This window comes from Neopelma chrysocephalum, unplaced genomic scaffold (genome assembly GCF_003984885.1).
Source record: "Neopelma chrysocephalum unplaced genomic scaffold, ASM398488v2 Primary Assembly neopelma1_43, whole genome shotgun sequence".
Taxonomy (NCBI): Eukaryota; Metazoa; Chordata; class Aves; order Passeriformes; family Pipridae; genus Neopelma; species Neopelma chrysocephalum.
The window spans coordinates 5,704,625-5,732,524 of NW_020897702.1; the positions used below are offsets into that span (position 1 = coordinate 5,704,625).

The 27,900-nt window shown below is 38.9% G+C and overlaps 1 protein-coding gene across 6 annotated transcripts in view; it reads left to right on the forward strand.

Annotated features, from left to right (window-relative positions):
• The window catches only part of ATP8A2 (ATPase phospholipid transporting 8A2), a 329,286-nt gene that overhangs the window by 116,567 nt on the left and 184,819 nt on the right, over positions 1 to 27,900 (forward strand). For all 6 annotated transcript variants that reach the window (XM_027677856.1, XM_027677860.1, XM_027677858.1 and 3 more), the window contains one exon: positions 3,394 to 3,566. In XM_027677856.1, the coding sequence (XP_027533657.1) occupies positions 3,394 to 3,566 (173 nt within the window). The remainder of the gene's footprint in view (positions 1 to 3,393; positions 3,567 to 27,900) is intronic.

Genomic DNA, 27,900 nt, shown 5'->3' on the forward strand with positions numbered 1-27,900 from the left:
TTCTTGGGTTTTTTTTCCTGGCAACTGTCTGATACTGGGGTTCTGTGTTGGATATTGAATTGCCTCACACACCAACATTTCTTGCTGTAGTGTGCACACTTTGCAAGCTCTCGTGGGAGGGGTTGGGCAGTCTCCACTAAACAAAAAACCCAGCAACTACAAAAAAACCCACCCCAAGGCACACACAAAAAATCCCGCTAAAGATTAAGTTATATAGCCTATATAGTAATGTTCCTAATGTTTTTTATTACAGTATGAGGAGTCTGCTCTTGTTTTTTGTGAAGTCGTCAGAGCTCTGATTAAGTTCACTCTGATTGCATTGACTTTCCAATTGACTTTAAGCATCATGTGAAAAGTATTAGTATTTGCTCTGTCAACCTACAAAATAATAGCCTGGGAAATCCCAAACTTTGTTAGTCAGTTTCGTAATTCAGATTCAAAGTTGGGCTCAGCAGGGTTTTTTTCTGAGATTTTAGAAAGTGAGATTAAACAGGCATGCCATCAGAAGGTTTGTTAAAGATCCTGAGAGTGCAGTCCAGAGAAAAGACCACACAAATTCTGCTTCAGGATGTTTTTGTTTTCTGCCTGTCAACAAATTATACTATGGTATGAAGATTTATAATAGGGTACTAATAATGTTACTTGGTGTTCTGGATGGAAACTATGCACACAGAGAACAATAACATCTGACAGTTTATTTTAAGGCAGTAATGCAAGTAAATGCTCTGTTCAAGGTTTGTATTTGTGGTTGTGACTTGTTAAAATGGAAATGGAAAAACAAACAGGAAAAGCAGGTGAGATAGGTTGATTATGGAATATAGCACCATGTCTTGAATTTAACTCAAGCACAGAGACCATAACAATTTCCCTTAAATGCGTGTCAGACTTGTTCATACTTTTAGAAACAAGGCCCCCAATCATGTCAAATGTGCAAAAGTAGAATAAAAATAAAACCTAATTTCCTTATCTTCTCCAGTTTGAGTTCAGCGGTTGATCTTTTTTTTTTTTTGTGTTTGTGCCCTGAAGCTCAGTGGTCTTACGAGTTTTTAAGCCATTGTGAAGCTCTAAACTGATCATGTTGCTCTGATTGAACAGACAACTTAAGCAGGTGCGCGTGTCCTCTACTGGCTAATGAAGTGTCCATATTTATTGGAATAGCCCACTGAATCACGGCTACAAAACCAATGGACTTTTCAGTTTTTGCACCTTCTGACTTTTACTTAAAACTATGTATTTTTAGTATTTGTTGGAAATTGATATGCCAGTACAATAAGGTCTGATTGACAGGGACCTTTCCAGGCTTCCCCAGAGCAGCTGGATGCTCTGTATGTCTAAAGAAAATCTTGAGGGAAGGAAAACAAAGTTTATTATGGCAAAGTGAGATGCTTGTAATATTTGCTTCTAATACTCTGTTTTTGTCAGAACTCCTGACAGATTTTCCATTTATACTTGATGGGTACTCAGTAAAAAGGCAGGGGTATTCCACAGGCCTGAGTTTATCCAGATACTTTCTTAAGATTACTGTGATTTCTGCTCCACCATACTTGTTTTAGTAAAGGATTGACTTAGTTTTGCTTGATGTGACTTGAAGAAACTTATCCCTTGATGTCAAACACAGAGTAAGAGCTAGGTATCAAAGTAGGGATTTCTACTCTAATTACCAGTAATGAGTTGCCCACAGAAGGATATAGTTGCCCATGGTTTCCGAATGTTTGTTCCTCTGCTTACTTAGGAAGTCTTCATTATATGTATACCCAGGGAGTTTGAGATCTAGTTTATTCTTCTTAATTGCTGTAGCCTACAGGAGCAGTAGTTTGTTTTTGTTATTAAAACATAGCATTTGTAAGTAGTTGGAAGAAACAGAAATAATAATTCATGCTTTTTTACTGTATAAACTATTAGGTTGTAATTTAGCCCTGTGTATGGATGAGTATATTAAGAGTTTTACAAAGTGCTGGTTAGATTAAGTGCTGAATTTGTAATCCTTAATTTATAGCCTTTTGAGGTATTATTAACCTTGTTACTAATCATATATAAGATGAATAAGTTCCATGACCAGGGCATGAATTGGATGAGGCTTGTGCATAGCACTGATAATAAGCTATGGACATACTAGTAATCTCATCTGATGAGCAACATTATCTTTTATAAGTCTTGCTGTTGCCATGTGGCTTTTTCTTTTGAGCAACAGGTGATGGTTATTGAATAACCCTCCTAAACTTGCCTTCAGGGTTCTCCTCTGCCTCTGTGGGAGAGAGTGGTTGGGCTGTGGCCCTTCATACTTCTTTGGGTCAGGTGAAAAATGAGGGTGTTTCCCCTGAAGTGCCCAAAGTGCTAGACAGGAAATAAGGGCAGGGACTGACTCCCTTGGTTTCAAATAGTCAGTGATGCTTTTAATCCTGTGGGTGCCTTCAGGAAAAGGATGGGGGCTAATTCTGCATTTGAGAGCAAGAAAAATGTTTGAGCAACACTGAGAGGAAGCAGTAAAGACAAAGAAATGACACTCCAAGTTTCCAGGGGTGGGGATTCTTGGAGTAAAATTTTATTATTGATAACATTACTGAAACTGTATCCCTTATACCATCTTGGGATTTCTGTGAATGTTGTCACTGCATAGTAGTGTTGAACTAGATAAAACAGCTTTTTCCCCTGAAGACATACCGTTGTTTTTCCCAGGACTGGTCTCTAATGGTTTAAGCACAGTCATCTGCTTTGAGTTAAATTTTCAGGTACAGTCATGAAATCATAAATCTAATCCCTCACATTTTAATGGAGAAACAGGGAATAATACAGTCATTCTTGTAGTGAAGAAGGTGCAAAAGGTAGTCTGAGTCTGAAAGGGCTGAATTGGGCAGTCTGTCATACTCATTAACTTAATCTGTCAATTTTTTTCCAGTTTGGGGCTAGTTTTCTTGTGAATCAGAGTGAGTTTGTTTTGACTACTGTATCAGTGAGTGGGGTGAGAGAAAATGAATTGCAAAGCAACTTCCCCTCTTTCCCTCCCCCCCACTTTTCTCTCCCCTTTGTGTGAAAGTGGCCTGATTCTCCTCCCACCTGTTTGGCCCAGGAAAGTTAATTCATTTGGGCTGCAGTTGAAAAGGATGTATGCCAAGTACTGTGGGCACATGCATCGTGCAGGACTGTGTAATGGAGATGCTGGAGTCTGCACTGAAACAAGACACGGTTTCCTGAGCAAGCGGAGGCAACTTTTGGTGATTTGTGACAAATCAGTATTTATGCACGAGGTCCTGTAAAAACACAAACTCATGTCTCTGCTGATTTGCGTGCATGTATACTGAACTCTGTTGCATAGTCTGGAGATGCCTTGCTGTAGTTTGGATGCACTATTCTTGTATTATGAAGAAACATGATTTCTTTCTGTTTATTCTTCAGGCAACAAGAGCCTCTCTGACTCAACATTGTACCAGTTTGGGGGAGTCACTGGGCAAGGAAAATGATATTGCCCTGATTATTGATGGCCACACACTGAAGTATGCCCTTTCATTTGAAGTCAGGCAGAGCTTTCTAGACTTGGCACTCTCCTGTAAAGCAGTCATTTGTTGCAGGTAAGAAATTTCTGTGACTTTTTCAAGTAACAAAATGGGTGTGAAGCCTGTGAAGTTCAACTTACTGTGCACCCTGCTACTAAGCAGCTTGCTTATTAGTGTCTTCCTTGCTCCTGTGAAGGAGGAAGCAAGTCCTCCACTAAAATTGTTATCTAATAATGCAGTTCCTTCTGCCACAGTCAGTCCCAATTGAGTTCGATTTCTTTTATGAACTGATGAAAGATCATGAGAAAACATTGTGCCTGATTGCCTGATTATAGTAGACACTGATGAGGAGCAGTATGGATGTAGTCATTTGTAAGCAAAAAGTCTGTGTTACTGTTCAGTTCAGCTCTAGAGAAAGTCACTGGATGAATTTGTCTTGACTTAAAATTTTATATTATGTGAGCCTGTGGGTAACAGTGCAATTTGCCCTATTTAAATGTTAGACTTATGCTTGCTTTACTATGTCACAGCAGAATTTATTGCCTTTTGTGGATTTAGCTGTACACAGATGTGGTCCTATGTCATGACTACTTCAGAAGGAGGAAATAAGAGCCTTCCTAGAAATATGAAAATGAAAACCAAAAGTTGACCTGCTTTACTTTATGGCAGGAGGGCTGCATAATTTTTAACTTGGAAAGATCATGCAGCTTTGAAGACTGTATATGTATTTGTGCTTGTTCCTGGTATCTCGGGAGAACTGTGACCTAGAAGGAACTGTTGATTTAGGCAGACAGGAGGTTCTATCTGCATCCTAAAAGCAAGACCTGCTCTGTGGGGAATGACTGTATGGAGACCTTGTACTACTGTTTTGCAACCTTACTTATCTTTATGTGTGTACTCTCATATAAGTATGACATGGCAAAAGCAATTGCTATCCATGCACCTGAAGTAGATAAACCCATGGGCTTCTGTCTGACTAGCTTCTTTCCACATGTCTCCTGGACTACTGTACTGCAGGGCACAGTACTGGGGCTAGCGCTGTTCAGCATCTTCATTAATGACCTGATGATGAGATGGAGGATGCCCTCAGCAAGCTTATAGATGATACAAAGCTGTGAGGAGTGGCTAATATACCAGTGGCTGTGCTGCCATGCTGAGGGACCTTGACAGGCTGAAGAATTGAGCAGAGAAATCTTAAGATGCTCAAGAAGTGGAGATACGAAGTCTTGTGCCTTGGGAGTTACAGCACCTTGCACCAGTAAATTGTGGGTGTTGCTAAGCTAGAAAGCACCTTTGTCCAGAAGGATCTTCAGGTCTGGGTGGACAAGCTGACCATGAACCAGCATGAATCCTAGTGGCAAAAAAAAGATGAGCAGTATCCTGGGCTGCAGTGTAAAGAGCATTGCCAAAGACTGAAGGAGGTGATCCTCCTTCTCCACTTGGCATTGGTGAGGTCACATCTGGAATGCTGTGTCCTGTTCTGGGATCTTTAATAGAAGATGCAAACAGGTTTAATGATGTCCATTTAAATGGAGTCCAGTGCAGGAACCACAAAGGTAATAAAGGGGCTAGAGCATCTTTCATACGAGGAGAGGCTGAGAGAACTGGAAGTGTTCAGCCTAGAGAAGGCTCAGAGGGTATCAGTTTGTACTCTCTGATACTCAGTGTGTCAATTTGTATGAATGTATAATAAGAGTGAATGAAGATGCAGGAGGCAGGCTCATCTCTGTAGCACTCAATGACAGGACAAGATGCAGCAGACAAATTAAACCACATCGATGTCTGTCTCAACACAAGCAAAACCCTATTGTTTTACTGGGGGTGTGGTCCAGCACTGGAATAGGTTTCCCAGAGGGGTTGTGGAGTCTCTGTTCTTTGAGACATGGAAAATTCAACTGGATGACGTGGTGCTGGAAAACCTGCTCTAGCTGATCCTGCTTTAGCCAGGGGCATTTCCAGCAGTCTCTTCTAATGTGGGTAATTCTAGGCTTCTGCGACTGGGGACAGGTGTCTCTTTTTTTCCAGGCAATGCTTTTTGTCCTTCTCCTAGTCCTGTTCTGAATGGTTGTCAACTGCAATGACTTTGTTAAACTGGGTTTTTAATACCAATTATTTTGCTACTACTGATTGATAATTTCTTTTAAATTTGGGGAGGGGCCTAAAGGGAAAGGGCATTAAGTGTTAGAGCGGAGGGTCTTACTCTTGCAGCTGTTTCACGGGAGTGAACAATAGTGTTTTACAAGGGGGAGCTAACATAATTGCAGCAATCTTTTGAATGCAACAGGCCCAGATGTAGGGCCAGTAAGAGGGTTGGTGTAAAGTTACCTTGGGCTTAGAGAGCACCAAGTGCCCAGGAAGGGCATTGACCCCGAATGTAGACTTATGCTCTATTTGTGGGGAAGTTAATAAACTATGAGCAAATAGAAAGCTCTTACTTTTGTACTCTATCACAGTGCTTTGGTAGAGATCCTTCCAAGGCAGTTTGCTAGTTTATTTCTCAAAGATTTGACAAGTTAAGTCAAAGACCTATGTAGCTGAAACAAATAATAAATTGCAAATTATTAAAATTATACACAGAATATATGTAATTAAGATAATGAATGATCCTGTTTTTTAAAGAAACATGCAATACTGGGCATTTCCTCTCTTGTTATTTCATTATGGGAGCCAACAGGAGTTTTATTTATTACTGAATTAGCAAATTGAGGAACAATGCGGAAAAAATACTATAAAGTATAAATCAAAGGGGAAAAGATGATGTAATTTCATAGGCTTAAAAGGAGGAATGAAAATAACTGAGTTTTAAGTCCCCAGGGAAAAGGAGGAATGCTTTTAATAACCTTTAAGGCTTTGCAGGAACCTTCCATTTACTTGCCAGGTGTTTGGTACTGAGGCAAGAAAAACATTTTTTTTTCCTACTCTGGGTTGTTTTTGATAGTACTTTGTGTGTAAAATAAGATAGTGCACTTAAACTTCACAGGAAAAAGTTTTAAAATGTAATTGGCATAGCAAGAGGAAATTTCAAATTAAATAGTTAGTCTTCAAACAAAAATGTTAATTGGGAGGGGGATCTGGGTGTTTAACTTAGTGGTATGATATTTAACCACTCTAGGAGGAGTTGTGTTGCTATCCTTAACATTGCATAAATTTGTGGGACTTAATATTTCAGCTGCATTTTGCCATTCTTTTTTTTTTTTTTTAAATATACTTAAGATACACTGTATATTCATTTACTGGGCTTTAGGCATAAACTGTAGTTGAACTTGATTCTCAGGGGTAATCTCTTAAAATGAAACTGTAGTAAACCTGGCTCCATTTTGCATTAAGAGGGAGAGATGGTATCTTGTGATGGGGTTAAGTCTTCCACTGTTACAGTGTTTCTATCAGGCCACTGGCACAGTGGAGAAAAATATACCCCTCGAGAGACTTGGTAAAGCTAGCAGAATCAAATCAAACAACTCTTTAAGAAAAAGCCTTGTTTGTTAAAAGTTTTTCCAGAGACTGACAGATCTTATTATCTTCCTTCATACTGACTGGGATGTCAGTATGTCGAGAGCAAGCAGAACTTATTTTCAGTGGAAGTAAATGTTGTTTTGAGGGCAGTTGAACTCATGACTTCATTTATGAGATCTGAACTGTTGATTGCCTGTCTCAGGTTTTCAAATGTTCCTTAAAGGACCTGTTTTTATTGATGTTTTGTGAGAGAACTAAATGTTAAGGCTTACGTAGAAGTGACATTTTTTTTTAATAACAAAATGTGGTGTTATCATTCACCTAGTGTTTTTACACTAGCTAGTTTGTACAGCAGATTGCCGTGTTTGGCTTTGAATATAAGAGTAGCAGAGAAATCTATAACTGTTATGGCAGCATATTTAATTCTCTACTGAGGGGCCTGCCTTGAAATATTTGTAATTGAAATGTGTGGTGTTTCAGAAATACTTTTTTATGACTATGCTTTGGGAACTTTTTTGTTGTTTAATAGAACTTTTCTACAGGTGACAGTGACTCTGCCTTTGAATGGGTTTAATGCCATATTAACAAGACTTGCATCAGGAAGAAGCAATTCACCAGCATTTTAGATGTTAAATAATTCCAAGCAGTTGTAAGTACTTCCGTACTTAGAAATAATGGTTGGACAGTAGAAGTGGTCACTTAATTTCTCTTACAGATGTAAGCACAACAAAACAAGCATCTCCAGAGTGGTGTGTAGCATAAGGCTGGGACCACATCTGTCATTGGGCTGCCTTAGCATTGTTTCTTTTTTCTCTTGTGTTACTGACCATTTCTGCAATACTACTTGAGGTGATGGTGCTAGAATGTTGTTTCAGTGGAGTAATACTCTTCCAAACATAGACTTAGATCCTGCAGCTTTTCATCTGAGTGACCAATGAGTTGATGCCCTTGTAGGTGGCGTTTCAGGCAATAGGAAAACCAAGAAAAATGTCTCAATTGCTGTAAAATCTGTCAACTTTTCTACTATACTTTCATCAGATGTCCCGTTCTGCGGAGATATCTATAAAGCAGTGTAGCATGAGCAGAAACTTAGGAAATCCAGCAACACCAATGTCTGTGGCTCTCTATTTCCACAGAGGCTCTTGCCATCTCATAGCTACTACATCATGATTTTGCTTGCTTTTAGGTGTGAAAGGTGTGTGCAGTTGTTGCCCAGTATCTGAATACTGACTGGAGGGCTTCTGCCCAACCTCACCAACTTTGTTAGGTGATAGTGGCACAAACTGTTGCTTTCAGTACCTTGAGCAATATTGGAGCTGTAGCGATAACAGTTGGGAACTCAGTAAAGAAGTAAACAAGATGAGAAAATGGTTGTTCTTTAAACAACCCCCCAGCAACAGCAAACTCCCCTGTTTTTCCATCTGCATTGCTACTGTGTAGTATGCAAGGGTAAGGACATGAGCCCACAAGCATCGCTTTGAGAACAGACACTACATATTCTGGAATGAACATACCCTTTGACTAGAGTGTGCCTGCTCGGGTGTTGGAAGGGGTTTAATGAACTGCAAACAGGAGGCTGGATAAGGGAAGGAAAGAAGTGACTTGTGAAGAGTACCTGTTGCTAATTGCTAGTGTCACTTCATCAGGTAAGTACTGAGAAGAGATAGGTGAAGGTGTCTTAGCAGTCTGAGTTGTAAGGCCATAGCTTAGATGCTTTTGGTCTTCCGTCATCATTTGGAGGAGACATTAATAATACGGCTCACAAAATGAACATCTGGAATACTCCTTAAATATTTATGCCCCTGAGTCTCATATTGTTGCTGGTGTTAGTATTTGACAAAATGATTGTTCTGTGCTGTAGTTCAGAATGTACTTATTTATTAAATCAAAAAAGTGTCCTGTTGGCTTTCATTAGATAAGATCCCCATTTTCATGAGCAATGGAATTATGATTGAGTATGCAAGCCAATTCTAATGTTAATTGGTCCCAAAGAAAATCATGAATGTGTTACACTTTGCTGTATGTACATTTGTTTCCTCTCATTTGTCACCTACTAAATTATCAATGCTAATTCTCTTGTTCTATTTCTGACAACTCATGACAGTAATATTCATCTCATGACTTTGAAAACCATGAGGGAAGAACCATTCTGACAGCTTTAAAGTTTCTAGATAATTGAAGTGGGAGGAAGGTTTGAGGTTGCAGGATTGTGGTGCTCTTTGCACTCCTGAATAAAGAATACACAGATGATTAGAAATGATTGCCTAAACTGTCCAGTGTGTATGTAGGGATGTGTAAAGTGATCTCAGGATTTTATGGTTACTTTTCTTAAAAGCCTGTTGTCTACTTTTCAAGAGCTAAGTAAACTTGCAAAACACCACCAGTTCTGTGTTGGAAAGCTAATATGGGCCAACTTTAGGAGAGGTTGGTCTTAGAAATTTTGGTAATTATTTTGTCCTTTGAGTGACAGAGTGAGTTTCTGCTGAATGTTCTGGCTTCTGTTCTTGTTAATCAGTGTCCTGAGCTTTGACAGCTCCTGAATGTCACTCTCATAGTTTAAATAATTCAAATATGTAGCTAGTGTTTAAAGGGTAAAAAAATTACTGTTGTTTTCAGTCATTTGTCTGGTCAACTGACAAGTCAAAAAGCCAAGACTTGACTCTAATCTTGAACGCATTAGTGTTTCTCCAAAATATGACTGTATTGATTAGATGCGTTGGTAAACATCCCAGACTCAGGATAGTATTTCGTAAGTCAGTACATGCTTATTAAGTCAGAAACATCCATGAATCACTTGTTCACTTCCCTAGGATTATCTTTATTTACATTAAATATACAAACAATTAACAACAATTAATACTGTTTCGACTGTTTCTTTTTAAAAGACACAGGTGAAGCATGTTTCGTTCTTTCCCTTGGGTAACTATTCAATTGTCTGACAGCCTGAACTTAAATGATTCCTGCTATATGGCCAAACATTTCTTATTGCTTAACTGTGTCCCATTAATGTGCCTGTGACTATACTTAGAATTATTTTGTGTTTCTTGCCGTGTACTTCAGATGAGGAAATAATTCAGAGAAAGTGATCTCTGAGTTGAACCAGTGTTCCAGTTTCCACTGCTATTCACAATTTGGTCAAATATTTGCTTTTTTTAATTTAATAAAGAAAAATAGTTAATTGACTAAATTTGTGTTGCATTTTTGACACTTGTGTACTTCAGTTCATGTTGGGTATCTGTTCTAGTGTTGAGTTTGTTTATACGGGATGACCAGCTGAGTGAATTCTCATGCCCATAAGTGTGAGTACGAATGAAAAATTTGTTTGTGAAATATTCTACTTCACCTGAACTTCCTCTTTCTGTTACCATTCTTACTAGCGAATTCACTTATCAGCACATCTTTGGAAAAAGTTTGAGGAAAGACACATTTTCTATATTTCATGTCTTCATAAAAGCTTAGCAAGTTTCTCCTCCAAGTGCTGTTTACCTTAGTTGTTATTTTTTAAGTTCATTTGTTGCCTTTTTGTGTTGTAAGCCTAGTATTTAGGTGACCAAAATCTTAGCATTTCACTTGATGTATTTCATAAAAATCAAGAGAAATTTCTGTCTTGAGCAATGAGGTGGTAATACTCGCAAACAGTTCCAAATGGTATCAGTATCATGCAGTACCTTGTCCAAATTGCTACTAGTCTCTTCAGTTTCTGAGCAGGAGCATCCAGCAGTGCTGTGTTTAGCCCTACACTTCCCAAATTGGAAAATAAACATTCCATAGATACTGCACATGAGAAAACACTATGCTGCTGGAGCGTATGCTGTTTTAGAAGAAAGATAAAACTGTGGTTTGGAATACCTTCTGTTCCATGAGAAATTCATAGTACTGGTATATTTTTCTTTCCACGAGTGTTAGCGTGTTAACCCCTGTGTTTTGGTAAAGTTCCAACTTGAACAGTTACTTCCTTCTCACTGAAATTCCCTCTGCCTTCTTTACTGAATATAATATTATTCACTTCCTATGCAAAGCTGTTGAGGGTGACGGTATGAATGCCAAAGGTCTCCAGATTTTAATCCACAGGTAGTACACCAAGGTCGCACTTGTGAAACCCACCTCAAACTATTTGCATCACTTCATTTTAGGCTTCTGTTTTGTAAAAATAATTTTGGAAGCATGTGTTATCACCACTCTCTTTAATGAAAATGTGTAGGAGTTTGTGTTTTGGGCTTTTTTTTCTGGAGGAGGGGTTGTTTGTTTTGTGTGTGTTTGCCTTTTGGGTTTTTTACGGTTAGGGGGTGGTGCATATTGACTCTGGGCTTACCCAGTTCTTCCAGTTTGCCAATGGAATTATAGGTAATAAATTAACTTTGTAACTTAGCTGTCAACAAAATGTTTGAGCTCTTTCAAGATGGCTTGTGTTGCATATTATATATGTGGCCTCTGACAGAGTGTACAAAAGCATTCGTTGCTGTATACACTTTTTATATTTCCTAAGAACAGTTTCTAATTAGGATGTCGTGTAGGCTTAACTGCAGCTCACTGACCTGTCTCAACTGAAGCTTCTTTGCAAATCCAAGTTGTGTCAGATATTCCAGTTCTCCATTAGACCTCAGTTATGCAATTTTTTTCCTGTTTGGGCGTTCTGGCACAATTAGACCCTTGACACAGTCATCCTTTTTTCTAACTGCTTCTTGTTTGCTGTACCAAATACCCTTTTCCTGAGTTCCTGGAACAGTATGTTATCTGCCAAGGAGTGACTGAATGTTTCCTCTTAGGGAATTCCCTGCTGGTCCATGAGGCTGGATGGAGGCCAAGGGTCTGGTACCTTTCTGCAGTCTTGCAACTGGTTTGTAAAGGCTTCGGACTGTGTAGAAAAGTTCCTTAATTCCTTGCTCATCAGGTTGCAATGGCAGAGAAATATTTCACCTTTTCTCTTTTCCTGTAATGGTTTGTAGAATGTTATGAGGGAATAGGTAACCTCATCTTGATCAGTGCTTACTATTATGAATTTCCTTCTCTAAATATTGGGTAGTTATAAAAGATCTCAAAACTTCTCCTAGGAGAGGATTTTAGAATACGTCTTGCTTTTATGGAAATCCTTATTTTTGTCTTCCAAATATTTGAATTTCATTAATACCCTGATGCTTGAATTTACAGAGGACAGAGGCTTCTAAAGAATACGTGGTGCTGCACTGCATTCAGAAACAAGACTCAAAGCAACTATGATATTACCGCTTTCATAAGATTCAGCGGAGTCTTGTGCTCTATCCCACAGGTCCGCCTAAATATTGTATTTTCCATTGTTAAAAGTACAAGCTATAAAATTACAGAGGCAGTAACAGTCTGTTCTGTAAGCTTCTTAGTACTGCTGGGAATTGCCTTGGTGAGAACTGTGGGCTTTAGTGCACTGTAATAATATGCAGGACACTGAACTGGTGAAATAGCTCTGGTCAAAGTTTCCAAAAATGCTTACTGTTGGTGGAAGCTGACTCTAGAGTATGTCCGAGTTCAGTAGGAGCATGGCTGAATCCATACTAGATGTTTGGAAAAATCTGACCTTTTACTGAATAGAATGGCTAGACTTAGACATATTTCTCTGCTGTTCATATCTCTGAAGTCATGACAATAAAAACAAAACTATACTTGAGGAAAATAGAGTTAACCTGATTTGATTTAACAGGCTAGACTAGGAAGCAAACTCTTTGAGTTTGTTCATGAGTAGAAGAGTGAAGAGGCACTGGTTGCAGTGGGTTATGGAGTTTTTGGCCTGCTTATGTGCTTGAAACATATAGATCTATAGACTTGACTTTTCTTTAACTATATGAGTAAATCCCACCATATTCTGCAGGGCAATCAAGGCTGCCTCGTTGGAAGCCATTTAGCAAAATACCTGTGTTTGTGGTGTGATAGCTTTTGGGAGGGGTTAGACTTTCCTTTGTACAGTTGCCCACAGAGAGCAGAAATAATTCTTTGCAGAATCTTCTGTAAGGTATGTTCACCTGCTTATGCAGAGCAATACTAAACTCCTCCTTTTAAAAAAGAAAAATCTTTCTCCCTATGCTAGTCATTCTCCTTAGTACTTCTAAGAAAAGGGAAACTAGCAAATGTGTGAGGATTTGCAAAAATATACTCCAAAACTTGATGAAAAACTCATTTTCTGCTGTAGCAAAACTACCATTAAGCTTGAGGGACTGTGTGTTCTGAACGCAACTGGCAAAATTAAAGTGGTAGAGACTTGGATTCTGCATTTCCCAGTAGGCTCTTCTTGTGTTTTCTCTGAAAAAGGGGGTTTAAATAGCTCCAACCTATTTTGGGAAGGCTGCTTTGATATCTCCTTTTGGCATGTGTGTTACATGAAGTTATCTTTTAAACTTGCTTCTCCCACAGTGTCTAGAACAGATGATACAGTGATAGGCATTGAAAATTATAATGTTTTTAATATCTTGCTCCTTCATAACCCCCTTATCTTACTGTTTTCCATGTCACTTACTTTAAATTGCTCCATATCACAGTGCCCCCTAGAGGGGGCACTTTGATCAGAATGTCTGAACCTGTGTTGGATGTTACCTGTGGTTATCTACCTACATGTAATCTTGAAAGAGCTATTACTTGTGGGCCCTAATAAGGGAGAACCAAGAAGTCTTAAAAATTAACAAAAAAAAACCTTGTGACATCATGTGTTAGTGTCTCAAAATGAAGACAAGCTACTAACTGCATATAGCTGGGCTGAAGACATCTGTTTGGGAACTCAAATGCATCTTTCTGCAAAATAGCTTCTTATTCTTGAGAAGGATGTGCTGAACATTCAGAGGTTGCTGGCTGAACTGATCCTCCTGAGTGGAGAATCAGGATTTGACAGTCTCTGTGGAGGCTGGAAGGTCTTAAGAATGTTTCTGCAGTTCAAGAAAGGTGGCTCTGTTATGTATGTAGAACCGTTTGCCCTGGTTCAGTATTCTCTGTACTCTCTCTTGGTTTTAGTCTTTCATTTGGTGAAATGTTAAACTCAGAAGTGTCTGTACTCAGAAGGTGGAGGGTCGTTTTTGCATATGATATATTTGGTGTCCAGGTCAGGGCCAAGTTTCTCTAAAACTTTCTACCTTCCTCATCCTCCAAGTGAGGTACTTGCATATGCCTTGGTACTGGGTTGTACAGGCAGATCATCCAAATCCAGTCTGCATTGTGTGATAGGTCTCTTGGAATGATGGGTCAGTGATTTTGTCCAGGAGATGCAGTGGCTCCGTACACTGCCATAGTGATATGAGTGTGTCCAAGACTAAAGTAATGATGTTGAGATCATTGCCCACAGATCAGATGTGTGTGCATGTCTTGGCTCTTTTGAGGGCTATTTGTGAGACCTTTGTGTGTGTTGTTCTCCCATCCCCCAAGGAGCATCCTTAAAAAGTGACAAGAGTAGCTGACAAAAACTGACAAAAATTCATAAAATTGTCAGACTTGATATAGATATATTTTGAGACCCGACTTGGCTCTGATTTTTATAAATATAAAGTAGCTGTACTACGGGGTTTTCTGCTGCTCAGATCAGGTCTTTGTAGACTTTTGAATGTTGATTGATATAGCAGGAGTAAGAATGTGACTGAGTTAAACTTAGAATTAAGGACAACCTCCAGGGCAACAAGCAATTGCTGGATTTTTTTTGTTACTGTGCAAGATGTAGCTGCATTACTGTTGGTTAAGAAGTTCTGATTGCATCTTGGAAGGAAAAAATCAAGCAACACTTGTAAGCAGTTCCCTTCAAGGGAACATGATTGCTTTTAACCCATGGTGCTTGTGACTGTCCTTCCACTGGTTCTGGGTGGCTAACTTAGCTTTGTTTTTCCAGTACAGCTGGTTTTAGGAGTCTAAGGAAGAAATCTGTGCAAGCTTTCTCCTTCATTGTTTCTCATGTCTGTTTCTTTTGATAACCAACATGTGTGGGCTGGAAACCGAAGCTGTTCAGGGATGTTTTGTTAGGGTAGACTTTTAAAGGCAACATAGAACTAAGTTTTATCCCGCCCAAGTGTAAGAATCTAATGAATGTTTTTACTTTAATTGCTGAGCTCAGGAGTTCTTAGCACATTCATGGGATTTGCTGGTTTTGTCTGGCTGGTTGAATGGGTGAAGTAAACAGTGGTGATTTAAGAAAAAAGGTCTAAGAAGCCCACTTTGTGCTTGTTGAAACAATAGAGTTGTTCTGGGAGACTGTCCTGCTGTACCTGGTCAGCTAAAACCCTGTTCAACTGTTTTGGCCGTGTCTGCTTCTAACAATGGACTTGAGGTGATACAGAATTGTAGAACCACCACATAGGTCAGGCTGAAAGAGAACATAATGGGTTATTTGGTCTAATGTCCCTGCTCAAGTAGGGTTATCCTAGAGCACGTGGCACAGGATTGCATCCAAATAGATCTTGAATATCTCCCTTGAGGGAGAATTCACAACCTCCCTGGACAATCTGTTCCAGTGTGTGGTCACTGTGTGTACCTGTGATACACTGCAGATAACAAAATGAAAAAAAAATATTAGTGGCAGTAGCATACAGTTAAAGGGCAGTAAGTCAAAGATGTGGTGAAGTAATTTCAAAACGACTGAATACTGTTCTGAAAACTGTTTGTGAAAGGTTCAGTACCTTGTTGTATGGCAATGCTTAGAGACTTTGAGAAATTTTCTTCTCCCCAGGACAAGGTGACTTATTATTCACATTTTGAACTTTATTTTTAGAGTTTTAAAATACGAAGTACCTTCGCATTTAGAGAGTAAATATTGCATGACTATTTTTGAAACAGATCACTGCATGATTTTCTGGTTTATAAGAAGCTGGTGTGTGTCTACAAGTATGTGCAAGGTTCACGTTGGTTGTATGGACGAGAAGCTGCAGGTATTTTTTTCTTCCTGTGACCACTTAATTTTATTTTTTTTTTCCACATTGTGGCTAACCTGGCAATCAATATGGACAGAGCACAGGCATCCCATTTGGGCTGGCATACCTCGTAAACATGCAGAGCATGACCCAGTGGAGGCCAGTTGACCCAGCAGTTGCTCTCCAATGCACTGCTGTGAGTGTACTGTGCTTGTGGAGATCCTGGGCTATGAGAAAACCGTGTGCTTTAAGAAATTGAATTCTCTTTTCTAATGTTTAACCAGGAAGTATATGAATGTTTAATGCTGTGGATTCTGATTGGCCATCAGGGTATTCCCTGCAGAGAAAAGACTGTTTAACTCATGTCCTTGGCTGATACTGTGTGCTGCTTGGGCGTCAGTGCCCACTGCCGCTTACTTGGGTCTATATCTGAGCTTTTAAAGCAGTTAACATGATGGGACTGGAGAGTGTAGACTACCTCAGTCTGAGATGGTAGTCTACACTCAAGTAGAGGGTGAAGGTGGAAGTCATTTTTGTACATAATAGCCAGTGATTGGGGGCCCTTTAGGCATAAGAGTTGGGGAATTATTATTATTATTACATGAGTTGTAGCCTTCCCCAAAGCAAGCACTGTGCCTGATTTTGTTTGAAAACAGAGACTCAAAGAACTCCTTAAACAATTATTTATTTTCTTATAAACCTGTTCTAGTTACTGTTGGTATCATTAAATTACTTGCTTTGCTTATCCAAGAGACTAAGGTTTTCTATGATGTGGCCAAAATGTGTTCAGTACCTAATCTGTGGTGTGGTTAGTGGGTCCCTCCCCATCTTAACTGTGAAGACCTGAGGATCAAAGGAAAGCTATCACTTAACTATTCTTTCCTCCTCAACCACTACTTTCGAATTGTTGGCTTAAAACAAATATTTTTATTTCAAATTGCAAGTAGAAAATGAATTCACATTAAACTGAAAAGAACTATATGCAAAAGAAATTGAGTCTGATTTACATGACAGAAATAAGGAAATATAGAGTTAAAGCTTCAAATCTGCCCACAATGCAACTTGTACCACACATCGCAAAGTTTTGGAGATCCTTTCAGTACTCAAGAGAAGTCTTGTGACTAAAGAAAGCAGTCCTAGTTTTAATTTTTCTGGTTTTAGTTTCTTCTTTTGTCTCCAGATAACAGTTGGTGGGGGTAGGAGAGGATCATATAGAAATGTCCAAGTCCAGTAAACAGATGGCAGCAGCTTCTTTAGAGCTTTTGTGGTTTATTACATGAATAAGCATTTAGGGACCTTTTAAAAGCATATATCCTGGACCCAATACCATATCCTTAGTCCTGAGAGCTCAATATTAATCTTTTCATACAGTTGGGATCTATTACAGTATATAAAAGGTCCACTGATTCAGAGCTCTTTTTTAGTGGTATTTGTGCCTCTTATCGAAGGTTGGCTCCCAATGTGCAGTTCACAGCTGTGCTGTAAAGGGGATGAAATGTTCCAGACTTCTGGCTTTTTTGTAGGCATCTCTTGGGGTAAAGCCAGTTCTTGGTCTCTGCGGTCCTTCGCTTAAAAGATTGGTCATGTGGAGCACCCCAGGTGGTACAAGGGGTCAGACTTGTTGCTCTTTCAGTGACTGGCAGCAACATTTTCTGTTCCTTGGCATGCTAGGGTTAGATGGAGTTTGTGAAAACAGAAAAGAGATTTTTCTCTCAGTCCTAGGTGTCCCATGGTGTGATGGAGGCAGGTCTGTCATTTCAGTTTCTTCACAGCAGTGTGAATTTTCCTGGGCCCGCTTAACATAGAGGGAATTGCAGTGAGCCTGAAGAGCTTTGCTGAAAAATATAAGCTGCTGGGGTCACGGCAAGGAGCTTGGAGAGTAGACAGTGCAAAGGGAAAGGGATACTGTCCGCTTACACTAGCATTTTTATACTGTTCCAAATCCATTTGTTTAATGTGTGACACCTGATTCCTCCCTACTAGTTTGCCTGTGTTTTTGTGTTTAAAGAACAGGGGCATTTTTATTGTGGGATTCTGGCATGGGTTCTCTAATTTGTGCTGATGTTTTAAGGTGTGCAGCCATTTTATACGTATACAGCCATGTAACAAGACAGCAGTATGTAGATGTTAGAAACCACATCTTTCACAATCATGGTCTCCTTTTCATATCTGATTTTCCTCTTCTACAACCACTGTTTGCATTTCCTTTTTCCCCATACACCTTTCACCTTCTTCACATTGGGCCTTCAGTTCATTTTTGGATTTTAGTCTTGCATACCAGGCAGACAGGCTGATCTGTGATCTTGTTGCCAGTTTGCTGTGTCTAGGGGAAAATTAACTTTTTTTTCTTTATTGGATATGTACAGCAGAAGCCAATATTTTACGAGATGGTAGAGAGCAGGAACAGTGGTGGCAGCAGTAATTTAGCTGAAGGTGCAGCAAACAAGCCCAGCTCATGCTCAGTATTCACACTCCAAGTCCAGAATGGGTTGGAAAGAATTTTGGTTTTGGCCTGAGAACAAGAAAAGGATTAAAACCAGTAAACTTACTTTGAGTTTTCTTTTTGAGAAAAAGAAGGAACTGAGTGCAGAATGGAGTCCAGTATGGTGTTTTATGGAGTGATGACTGAAGATCATAAAAAGACTTTCTTCTATTGTCAGTTCTAATTGGAGGCTGGCACTGATTAGCAAGAGGAAAGAAGTCTAGGAAAGGAAAGACAAATGGGGAATTTTATTGAGTGGAAAGCTTCTGAACAGAAGAGGACTTCTGTTCCTCTGCGTTCTAGTGGTTTTAAAGAAACGTACAAACTGTTTGCCTACAAACTGTTGATAATTCCTCTCTCATCTCTTTCAAATGTAAGGCAGGGAGAGGATAGGAAGAGGTATTAGTGCTAAGTAACTCTTCCAAAGATGGTCTCTATTATGATTTGTTAGGAATTCCTATACTGTTAGCTTTTTTTTTTGCCCACATTCATGCAGTGGCGACAGTGACACGAATATCTTATCTGGGAATCTTTAGCAGTGAAATCCAAGCTTTGGGACTATATCTCCTGGTGGTATGAAAAGATCCTATTGGAATGTCAAACATTGTGCTAGTAGCATGAAGGCTGTATATGCATTATATAGTGTAATGCATTATAAAGGCCTATGGATCACATGGATTTGACTCATAAGTCAATTTAAATTGTCATGTCTCTTCCAATTTAACACAGGGTGTCGTCTGCATGTGGCTTAGTCACACCTTAATTAAAAAAAGCATCTCAACAGTGATATGAAAGTCAAGTTGCAATGCTGAAGTTGGCAGGTTGCAGGAGCAGGGAATACAGAGGCAGAAATGCCTTCTCAGGAAGGAGACAGTGAGCTGAGAATCTATTTCATCTTCTTGCCTTTCACCAATAGAAGTAATGAGATGACTCTGCATCTGTGGTGCTTGTTTTGGAAGTCTGAATACATGATTTGTGCTCCCAGTTTGCAATGGAGACTTGAGACAGCTAACCTTCCTCAGCTCATTGTGAAATCAGAGTTATGTGTATGATGATGCCTGTTCTGCAGGCTTTACACAGTGAGAGGCTGTATTAACATGTTGTTTGCTACAGGATGGATTCAGGCAATGGGTTGATGCTGCAGATACCTAGGTGGGAATTTGTATTTCACCATAATAATGAAAGGACATCTGTAAGTGAAGACTAACTTTATTTTCAAATATAAAGTGATTAGCTACCCAATTTACAAAATTAGCAAGTGGGTTTTGAAAGGCTGATGATGGCAACAGATAGGAAAAACAAATGCAGCACCCAGATCTTAAAGTACAGGAACAAACTATTGTTTGACTGTGAAATTAATAAAATATCTAGATGGCTTAGGTGCTGAAAGTAGTTGATCTGCAGCTGCCACCAGCTTCTTCAACAGGATGAACTGCATAGTGTGAAGTCTAGGCTTCTGTAACCAAGCTGTGGCTATCACCAGTGTCTGCTGCGAATAAATTGGCTCCCTGTCCATATGTTGACTTACAGTAAGAGTCTTCAAGGTTAATTCTGCATCCATCCTTACATAAAATATTAACACCAGCACTGGAAGGTACATCTGTAGTAGACTTGAAAATAATAGAACTGTGACAGATGAAAAAGCATACTATCTCCTCCTAAAAAAAATTCAATTACAGTATTGTTTTGCAGGTAGAAAAATACTTCATGTGACGAATATTTCAGCAAGCCACTTGGAAGCAATTCCTTGTAAAATTTGGGAAAAAATCCCCAACTTCATTGGCCTAAATATTGCATCGACTTGAAACTTGCTGAAGCAAAAATAGTAGATGTGGCAGTAATTTGAGCTGAAAGGCAGAGAGCAGTGCTTGTAGGATAAGTATCAGGCTCAGTTAGAGCGAGTGTCTTATTAGTGATTTAAAGGAGGAGGTGAAACAGCTCATCAGTTAAATTCAGAATTTGATACTAAATGGGGATTTTTTGCAAGTTCAGATGGAAAGAAAACATGGAGTACAAAGTATGGAGTGGTTAAGTCTTATAAGACAGTATAAAAACAAGCTAAAAAATTATCTTGCATGTTTTAGTGAAGAAAGAGAGCTGGCATCTTTTTTTATGTGGGAGAAATTTGTTCAGCGTGTTTTACCTGGCTCGGCTGTACGAGTTAAGAGATGTGCTTTGGCAGCTGTAATTAGTATTGAATTTTGATTAATACCGAAGGCTATGGGTAGAAATTAAAATTGGGTCATAAATACTGTAACAAATCAGAGACTATTGTTCATAAGACCGTGCTTCTCTAAACGGCAGCCTGATTCTGCAAAGATGCTGAGGGGCCATATCCCTTAGGATTCAAAACAAATGAGGGCATTTAATAATTCAGAAACCAAACTCATTTTTAAAAGTTTCTTTCACGAAGAGTTTATGCACAGTTTATGCTCTGAGCTAAGCTGCAGTTGAGCCTATTGTTACTTGGTGTTTGTGCAAACTACTGTTTCAAAATATTCAATGGCTCAATGAACCAAGTTCTTCTCCTATTCTGTTTGTAGGGCACTCACTGGAGGAGTGGGGAAAGGCCAGTTGTTCCCCCTTCCCCAGTCTGCGTATGTGTACAGTGCCTGTGGGATATTTCAGAGAAGCAAATGAATGATCTCCAGTGTATTTTTACATTATAACACACTTTAGCTGTGTAGGCAAGAAGTAGGTGATATCAATGTTGTTTTCTGTGCACTGCTGTGTGGAGTCAAGAGCACTGATATATATCAATAGATCCTGATTCAGAACTTCATTAGCTTTCAGGGAACAGAGCAATTCTGGATCTACTAGTGCTATATTTGTCAGTCTTGCCAAAAACATTTTACTGGTTGCTGTTGTAACTGATGCTTGATATTATTACAACTTGGGGAATGCATTGTTTTATAAGTAACATAAATAAAACGTAATACTGAGGAAATCCAATGTTAGCCATTTTACAATTGGTCATGCTCATTGTAAAGGTAAGTTTAAACTCCCTAATAGAAAACATTTGACAGTTTTCTCCAAAATGTCCACTGATATATTCTGCTTGATTTAATGTAGATAATTAAGACAGACAAATAGGACACAAAGTATTTAACATTTGCTTTACTCTTTCGAAAAATGACTTTATATGGATTTTTTCCAAAGCCTTCCACTCTTTCTGTCAAATCATTCAAATATTTTGAGGATTGATTCCTATTAAACCTTTCAAATTCCTGGTTTAAGTCCTAATACCATCAATGTGCCTTACCATTGGCTCTGAGTATCTCATCATGTCTTGCATTCGAAAAACTGTCCAATAATTTTCAGAAGTGCTGTGATACTGTGTTTTGCAAGTACTGAAGAAGGGAATAAACTTTCAGCTAGCAAAGGGTGGAACTTGGGTGGACTCCAGCAGAGGAAATCTTGCATCAGGCAGTTCATAAACTGCCAAGAAGCCAGTCCTTGAAAAGACAGTATATATGATGGGTTTTGTGCTGCTTGTAGTTGTCACAGGATGACTCCGAATGTCATTGTGAACTCTAGTTACTGGATGCTTAATCACTAATATTTTCTGTGTATTTTGTTACAGAGGGGGTTGTTGCACTGAAAGGGAAAATCTGGAGGATGGAGTGCCTACAGAGATTCTTATAGCAAATACAGAGAGCAAAAAGAGAGTAAGCTCAGAAAAAGTGGCATTTGGGGAACTTAAGAGATGAGTGGTGAACTGCTGAAGTAAAGGATAGGCCACTTGGCTTTTAAGATATGTATTAGGCAAGCCTGGAAGAACATTGAAAATTAAGACTTAATGGAGATCAGAGTTTGATGGTGAATGCTGATCTCTTGGAAGCAGCATTTTATATTTTTGTGTGAGAAAGGGGGATTTGTAAAAGGAAAAATAATTGCAGTAGCTGATGGAAGATGATGAGGGTTGGAGTAGAGGCTCCTGTTTCATTTTCAGACATGCAGGCATGAAGTATGGATTCATCTTGAGAATCCAGAGTAGATTTGAACAGAAGTATCCCAGGCTACAGCTTAGTCAGCTCTTCATGATGAGAAAACAAGCAGTTCTTGCAAGGGCTTTCTCAGTTCTGTATGTAGCTTATACGCTCCTCAAGTGGGCAAGGGTTTAAAAAAAAGATTGGAACTATCTCGTACAGCAGTGTAGAGTATTTCTTGTGCCTAGGATGTATATGGGAGGTCCAGTTTCCACAGTCTGTGGAAGTACATGGATGTACTTGCACTTCCTGTGATGGAAGCAACAGGGGAAACATGAAGTGTGGGTTGTATAGTAGACAGTATTTCTCTGAGACGTGGAGAACAGACAACACCATTTTCCTTGACTTGTAGAATGAGATCTTTGGCCCAATAAAAATCTTCCTGTGAAGTTGAAGGGAAAAAATAAGTGAGGTTTAAACATGGGTTTATTGTCAAAATATTGGTCATTCTTTTTATGCACAATATTGGGGTGATGAGTAATTACTGAATTGGGTAACTGAGTGGGAAAGCCTCTTGGATAGAATATACTTTTAAATAGTGGATCTACCGCAGCCTTAAACAAGTCTTTCTAGTAACTTCTTATGTTTACTGTTCCTAGAAAGAACAAATCTTACCCAACTTTACCAACTTAGTGACTCTCCTGTGACTTTTGCTAGGCAAGATAAAAAAGCAGTCACCTTATACCATAGCAAAGAGAACTCGTCCCATTATATGAAGACTCTTAACTGACTGAACTTTGATGCTTTAAAATTACTAAGCTCCTCATATATCTCACTGTAAGAAAAGTTCTCTGCAGACTCGCCTCTGCTGTGATGTGTGCATTTTCCTCTGAATTGTTAATTCCTGTTAGCACGACAGACACCTTTTGAGGGCTTGATGCAGAATAAATACTTTGTCTGTAGTAAATGGATTATTAGTTTTGTGATTACAATCTGATCTGTTGGCTGGGTTTTGCTGGCTAATAAATCACAAGTTGTAAATTGGGAACTGTGTTTGTTTTGGTGATGACTGGAATTTTAGTGTGTTAGTAGATAATTTTGAGTATCAGTAGCTTCAGAACTTATCACAGATAGGGAAAAAGCTCTTTTTATAGTAACATTTCAGTTAGACAATCTGAACTAACTTGCGAATTCATTTAACCCAGGCCTATCGTTTATTAAATTGATTAGCTTTTGATGGGCATTTGGCAACAATTCAGTGGTGAATGCCTTTTTAAACTTGATTTCACTAACCACTTTTTTCAAACAAATGATATCACTGTCTAGAATTAAGAAAGTTGAATGCTCCTGAACAGCCAGTCTACTGCTAATGTGTGAGAGCACATCTTTTTTTCTTTTAAGCAACTTATTTAAGGGGTTTTACTTTCTTTATGTGTTTTTTACAGTCTTCATGCTACTTGTGCAGCATTGAAGAAAAGTAGCATAATAGAATTTTAAAATCAAGTTTCATGGTGTCTCTGTGTTCCCTCTCTTGTACCAAAAGGAGCAATAATTTAAGTGGTGTAGAGGCTATCCCTGTATACTGAATTGAAAAACTATAAACTATAAAAGTTCAATTGAAAAAAAACCTAATGCAAAGAACCTTTAGGGTGAAGGATATAATACATGTGGAATTTTCAGTTTAGAAAAAAATTAATGTCCACGTACAAGAGGAAATGTTGGAACCGGGCATGAAATTGCTACTAGAAGATTGCAAGTACTGTTCACAGCTTGTACCAGAGTGCCTTTGGGGAGAGCTCTGTTCTGTAAGGAGCTGGATGAGTAGTTAGAAGTCAAGAGAAGGAGTGCTTTTTCCGAGAAGGCTGCTCCCAAGTCCTGACAAGAAATGAAAAATGGTTGGAATGGTCTTACTTCCTGTGTACTGTCTCACAACTTACATGTAACATTTAAACCCTGATAGGATCAAATTATGCTGGTACTGTCTGTGACAGTTAGAAGAGAAATAATTAAGTAACCCTTTAAAAGTTAAGAAGCTGTCATTTCTTCCTCTGAATTGTACTGCTAGTTGAGTGGTGTGCATAGCCGTCAGACAACATGTTAAGGAAACTTTTTGTTATGAAATGTGCTAGAAAATTTTCAGTACAGCACAATGAGTAGAAGGCTTGAATGACCCTGTTGTAGTCTAACATTTGGGAACGACTGTGGTTAAGGAAGATAACATTGAAGACAATTTAAAGTATCCTAATATTTGTCTTATTAGCCAGTTCTTGAGGAATTAATTTACATGAGTTATTCCCTGGAGCTCCTGGCATAAATCCTCTCTGGAAGTCAGCTGCAATAGCTCCCTGATTCTCTGAGGATGGCAGCCTCGACATGTGTACTGAATTTCCAGGCATAGTATTTATCTGAAAATGGCTTTACAGGTGAGCATTAGACTCTCCCTTCCTACTGACCATGTACTGGCTTTTATTCTTCTGTTTTCTTAGGATCTCTGAGCTGAACTGATAATTTTTTCCCTTAAGTGCTGTGTCTTTCCAAATAATTTTGTACTAAATATCTTCTTTGTAGAAGAAACAAATGCAAATCTGCCTTGAAATCAACCCTGATGAATAATCACTTAAAACATCAGGTTGCCTATGCATTTTCTTGTTTAATGCTAACAGTCCAGCTGTATTTTCCAAACATATTTGAACAGGAGCAACTACTCAGTTTTAGAAGTTTTATAAAGCTGTTTTCCAAGAGGTTTGATGTCAGAATGCTGTGACTTACCAAAGGGATTTAAAAGGTTGTAAAGAAAGTGTTGCTTTATTAAGGTTTGTCTTTGCCATATGTAGCTTTAAGATACGGTAGACATGGGCAGTTTTTCATAAACTCGAGAACAAACTTGCACTCTAATGTGAATGCAGCCACTGATACATAAGCTCAGACATGGATTTGCAGATGCCAGGGTCTAGAGGACACTGATTAAGGTGGTTCCCTAAAGGTAACTGATATCACACAAATATGAGGAGTAAGTGAACATTTGTTTTTCTACTGCTCCACTACTACAAATCAGAGTGGAATGTCCGCTCAGAAAGGGCAGTTGTGTCCTCCATGGGAATGTTTCAAATTTCCTTGATCTTTGCAATAATAAAGCTGCTAGAAACATCTGAGACTGTGCCCCTCACTTGCTTTCACTTGATGACATGGGAGTAGTGCTCAATTTGTGCAGTAATGTGCTGGGGAAAAGGCTGCCTGAGTGGTTGTCTAACAAGGGACTTTAGCTATTATAGAGCAGTAAAACCCCTTCCTGTTTTAAGCCATGTCAGCAGAAGAAGGAAGGAAAAAGCAGAAATTGCCTGGTGGGTATGTGTTGTTCTTTTGCACTTCCTTGTTCTTCCCAGTATTTTTCAGTGTTTTCCACTTCATTCTCCTTTTTCTGCCAAGTGCCACATTGTGCCATCCGGGGTTATAAGTTTGGCTGTACATGTGGTTTAAAGACTCACTAATAAAATTCTGTTTGCAATTGGCTTCTGTGAGGTGCTAAATGCCGCCTGTTAGATGCTGAGTGCTTGATGCAGGGTAGGATTAGGATTTTAAATTATGTTTGTGCTTTATTGAAGAAAATTTAAGGCAACAATTGAAACATAAGCATTGAAAGCAGGAATACCTTCAGATGGTGATGACATTTTATCTCTGAGGTCAGATTCAGCATGATACTTAGTGCCTTTGGAATAAAACTGAACACTCCACTAAAACCAAGGGAACTTGGTTTTGGGATGCTCATTATCTGCAGGCTTGAACCTGTTTCTGTGCTATAGATTGGGCACAACTGCAGTCTTTGTAATAGACAATTGACTGCTTTAACCATCTTTAATGGTCTTAGAGACTTTATTTAGTGCTCATCCATTTGAAAGATGATAGTTCGTGTAATAGCTTTTCAAAGGAAAAACTGCAAGAAAGTGTCATCTTTGAGAATACTTGCTGTTTGCATGATATTTATTTCCAAAGTTACACTTTGTGTTTTCTGAATTTAACTATACTACTATTCCATTATGTCTGGGAATTAAAATAAATGGATCTAGGGTTTTTTTCAGTGTAAATGGACCTTCAGGGCTTCATGGTATCTTCCAATGAATGACGATGAATTCATCATGTTCTATTGTAATATTGGCTAAGTTCCTGAAATTGTTTGTATACAAGTGCTTTGAGAGCTGCCAAAGATGATTTTGCTTTGTGGGTTCTAATAATGGAATAATTTTTGTTCAGTGCCACTTTATTCATAGCAAATTTAATATTTTTGTCATGAAAACCTGTGTAAACTAATAAAGCAGAATATGACATAAAATTTCTGCCTTCCTACTATTCCTACTTGTTACTGAAATTGACTGTCCTGTTGTATTGAGTTACAGGAGGGTTAGAGAAAATTTTGCTACAAGTTATTCACAGTTCTGTGTAAGCAATTGGGCTTTTGCCTGTTCATTCAGGATAGTGAAAATATCTTTGCTTATAGTATAATGAAAAAGCATATGGCTTTTCTTCTACCCGCAAGGAGAAAGAATCATCAAGTCTGCATGGATTTTTTTGGTAAGGACGACACTGAATCCCCTTTACATGCAGCAGGGGCAGCTGTACACTGCAGAATGAAATGCAGAACACTCGCTTGAATTTTATTGTAGCAATGAGAAGGAATAGCAGGGGGATGGTTTTCTTTCACCTGAAAATTGCAATTTGCAGTGAAAGCAGTGAAATTGAAGCACAAGCTGCAATTCCAGCTTCCCTTCCACTGTCCTCAGGCCTGCCAAAATCCAACCCCCAAAAGACACCTTCCTCCCCTCTAGCACTGCAGTCTGAGTTAAATAGCAAAAACAAAACGGCATCTGTGCTCGAGAGATGGCCAAGATGGAATTAGATTATTACCAGAGAGTAAACACTGCTCTGTTATCTTGAGGAAAATAGCCCTCAGCAGATATGTCTTCTTTCCTAATTTGAGCAATTTGCACAAATCAATTTAATGCATCTTTTGCCCTTAATGTGACACTTGCATTCTCAGACAGAGAAGGTCCCACCAGCAAGGGGAGAGGAGGCGGCCCAGGCAAGGCGGAGAGATGCTCAGTGCCAGCTTCAAATTTTGAGAAATGTGAGAACTGACACCTGTCTGAGACAATTCTTGAACGGTGACATGCAAAGCAGTCCTCTCTGGGATTTAGCAGGGGAATGTGTTATGGTATAGTAATAGCTGGCTGCAAATATGGATAGCAGGCTTGAAAGCACAAGCAAAAGACAGCCCATGCTAAGCTGGCTACTGTTTTCTTCCTAATACTTTTCTAATTAATTGTATGAGTAAAAGTGAGGTCTTTGGTTATTCCATTGAGTCTTCTGGTACCTACACTGTGAAACTGCTCTACTTATGAAGGTTTTGCTCTTGATTCATTACAATATCTGTCCCACCCCTCCACCGTTATTCCCCTTCCGGCCGAAATGTTTACCAGCTTTTGGAATAACTGTGGGTGGTTTTTTTTCTTAGGTTTTAGAAAATAATAAGTTCCTATTTTGCTTTATACTGTGATAATTAGACTGAGTTAGTCAATGAAGATCAAGACAGGTCTCTAAACAGTTAAAAGATAATATTCTTCTGAGGTGGGAAGGCATTAGAAATTAGTTTACATGTCTTGGTCCTATGAATTGTCTCTTTGGAGATGGAAGGAAGCCTAGCAGGG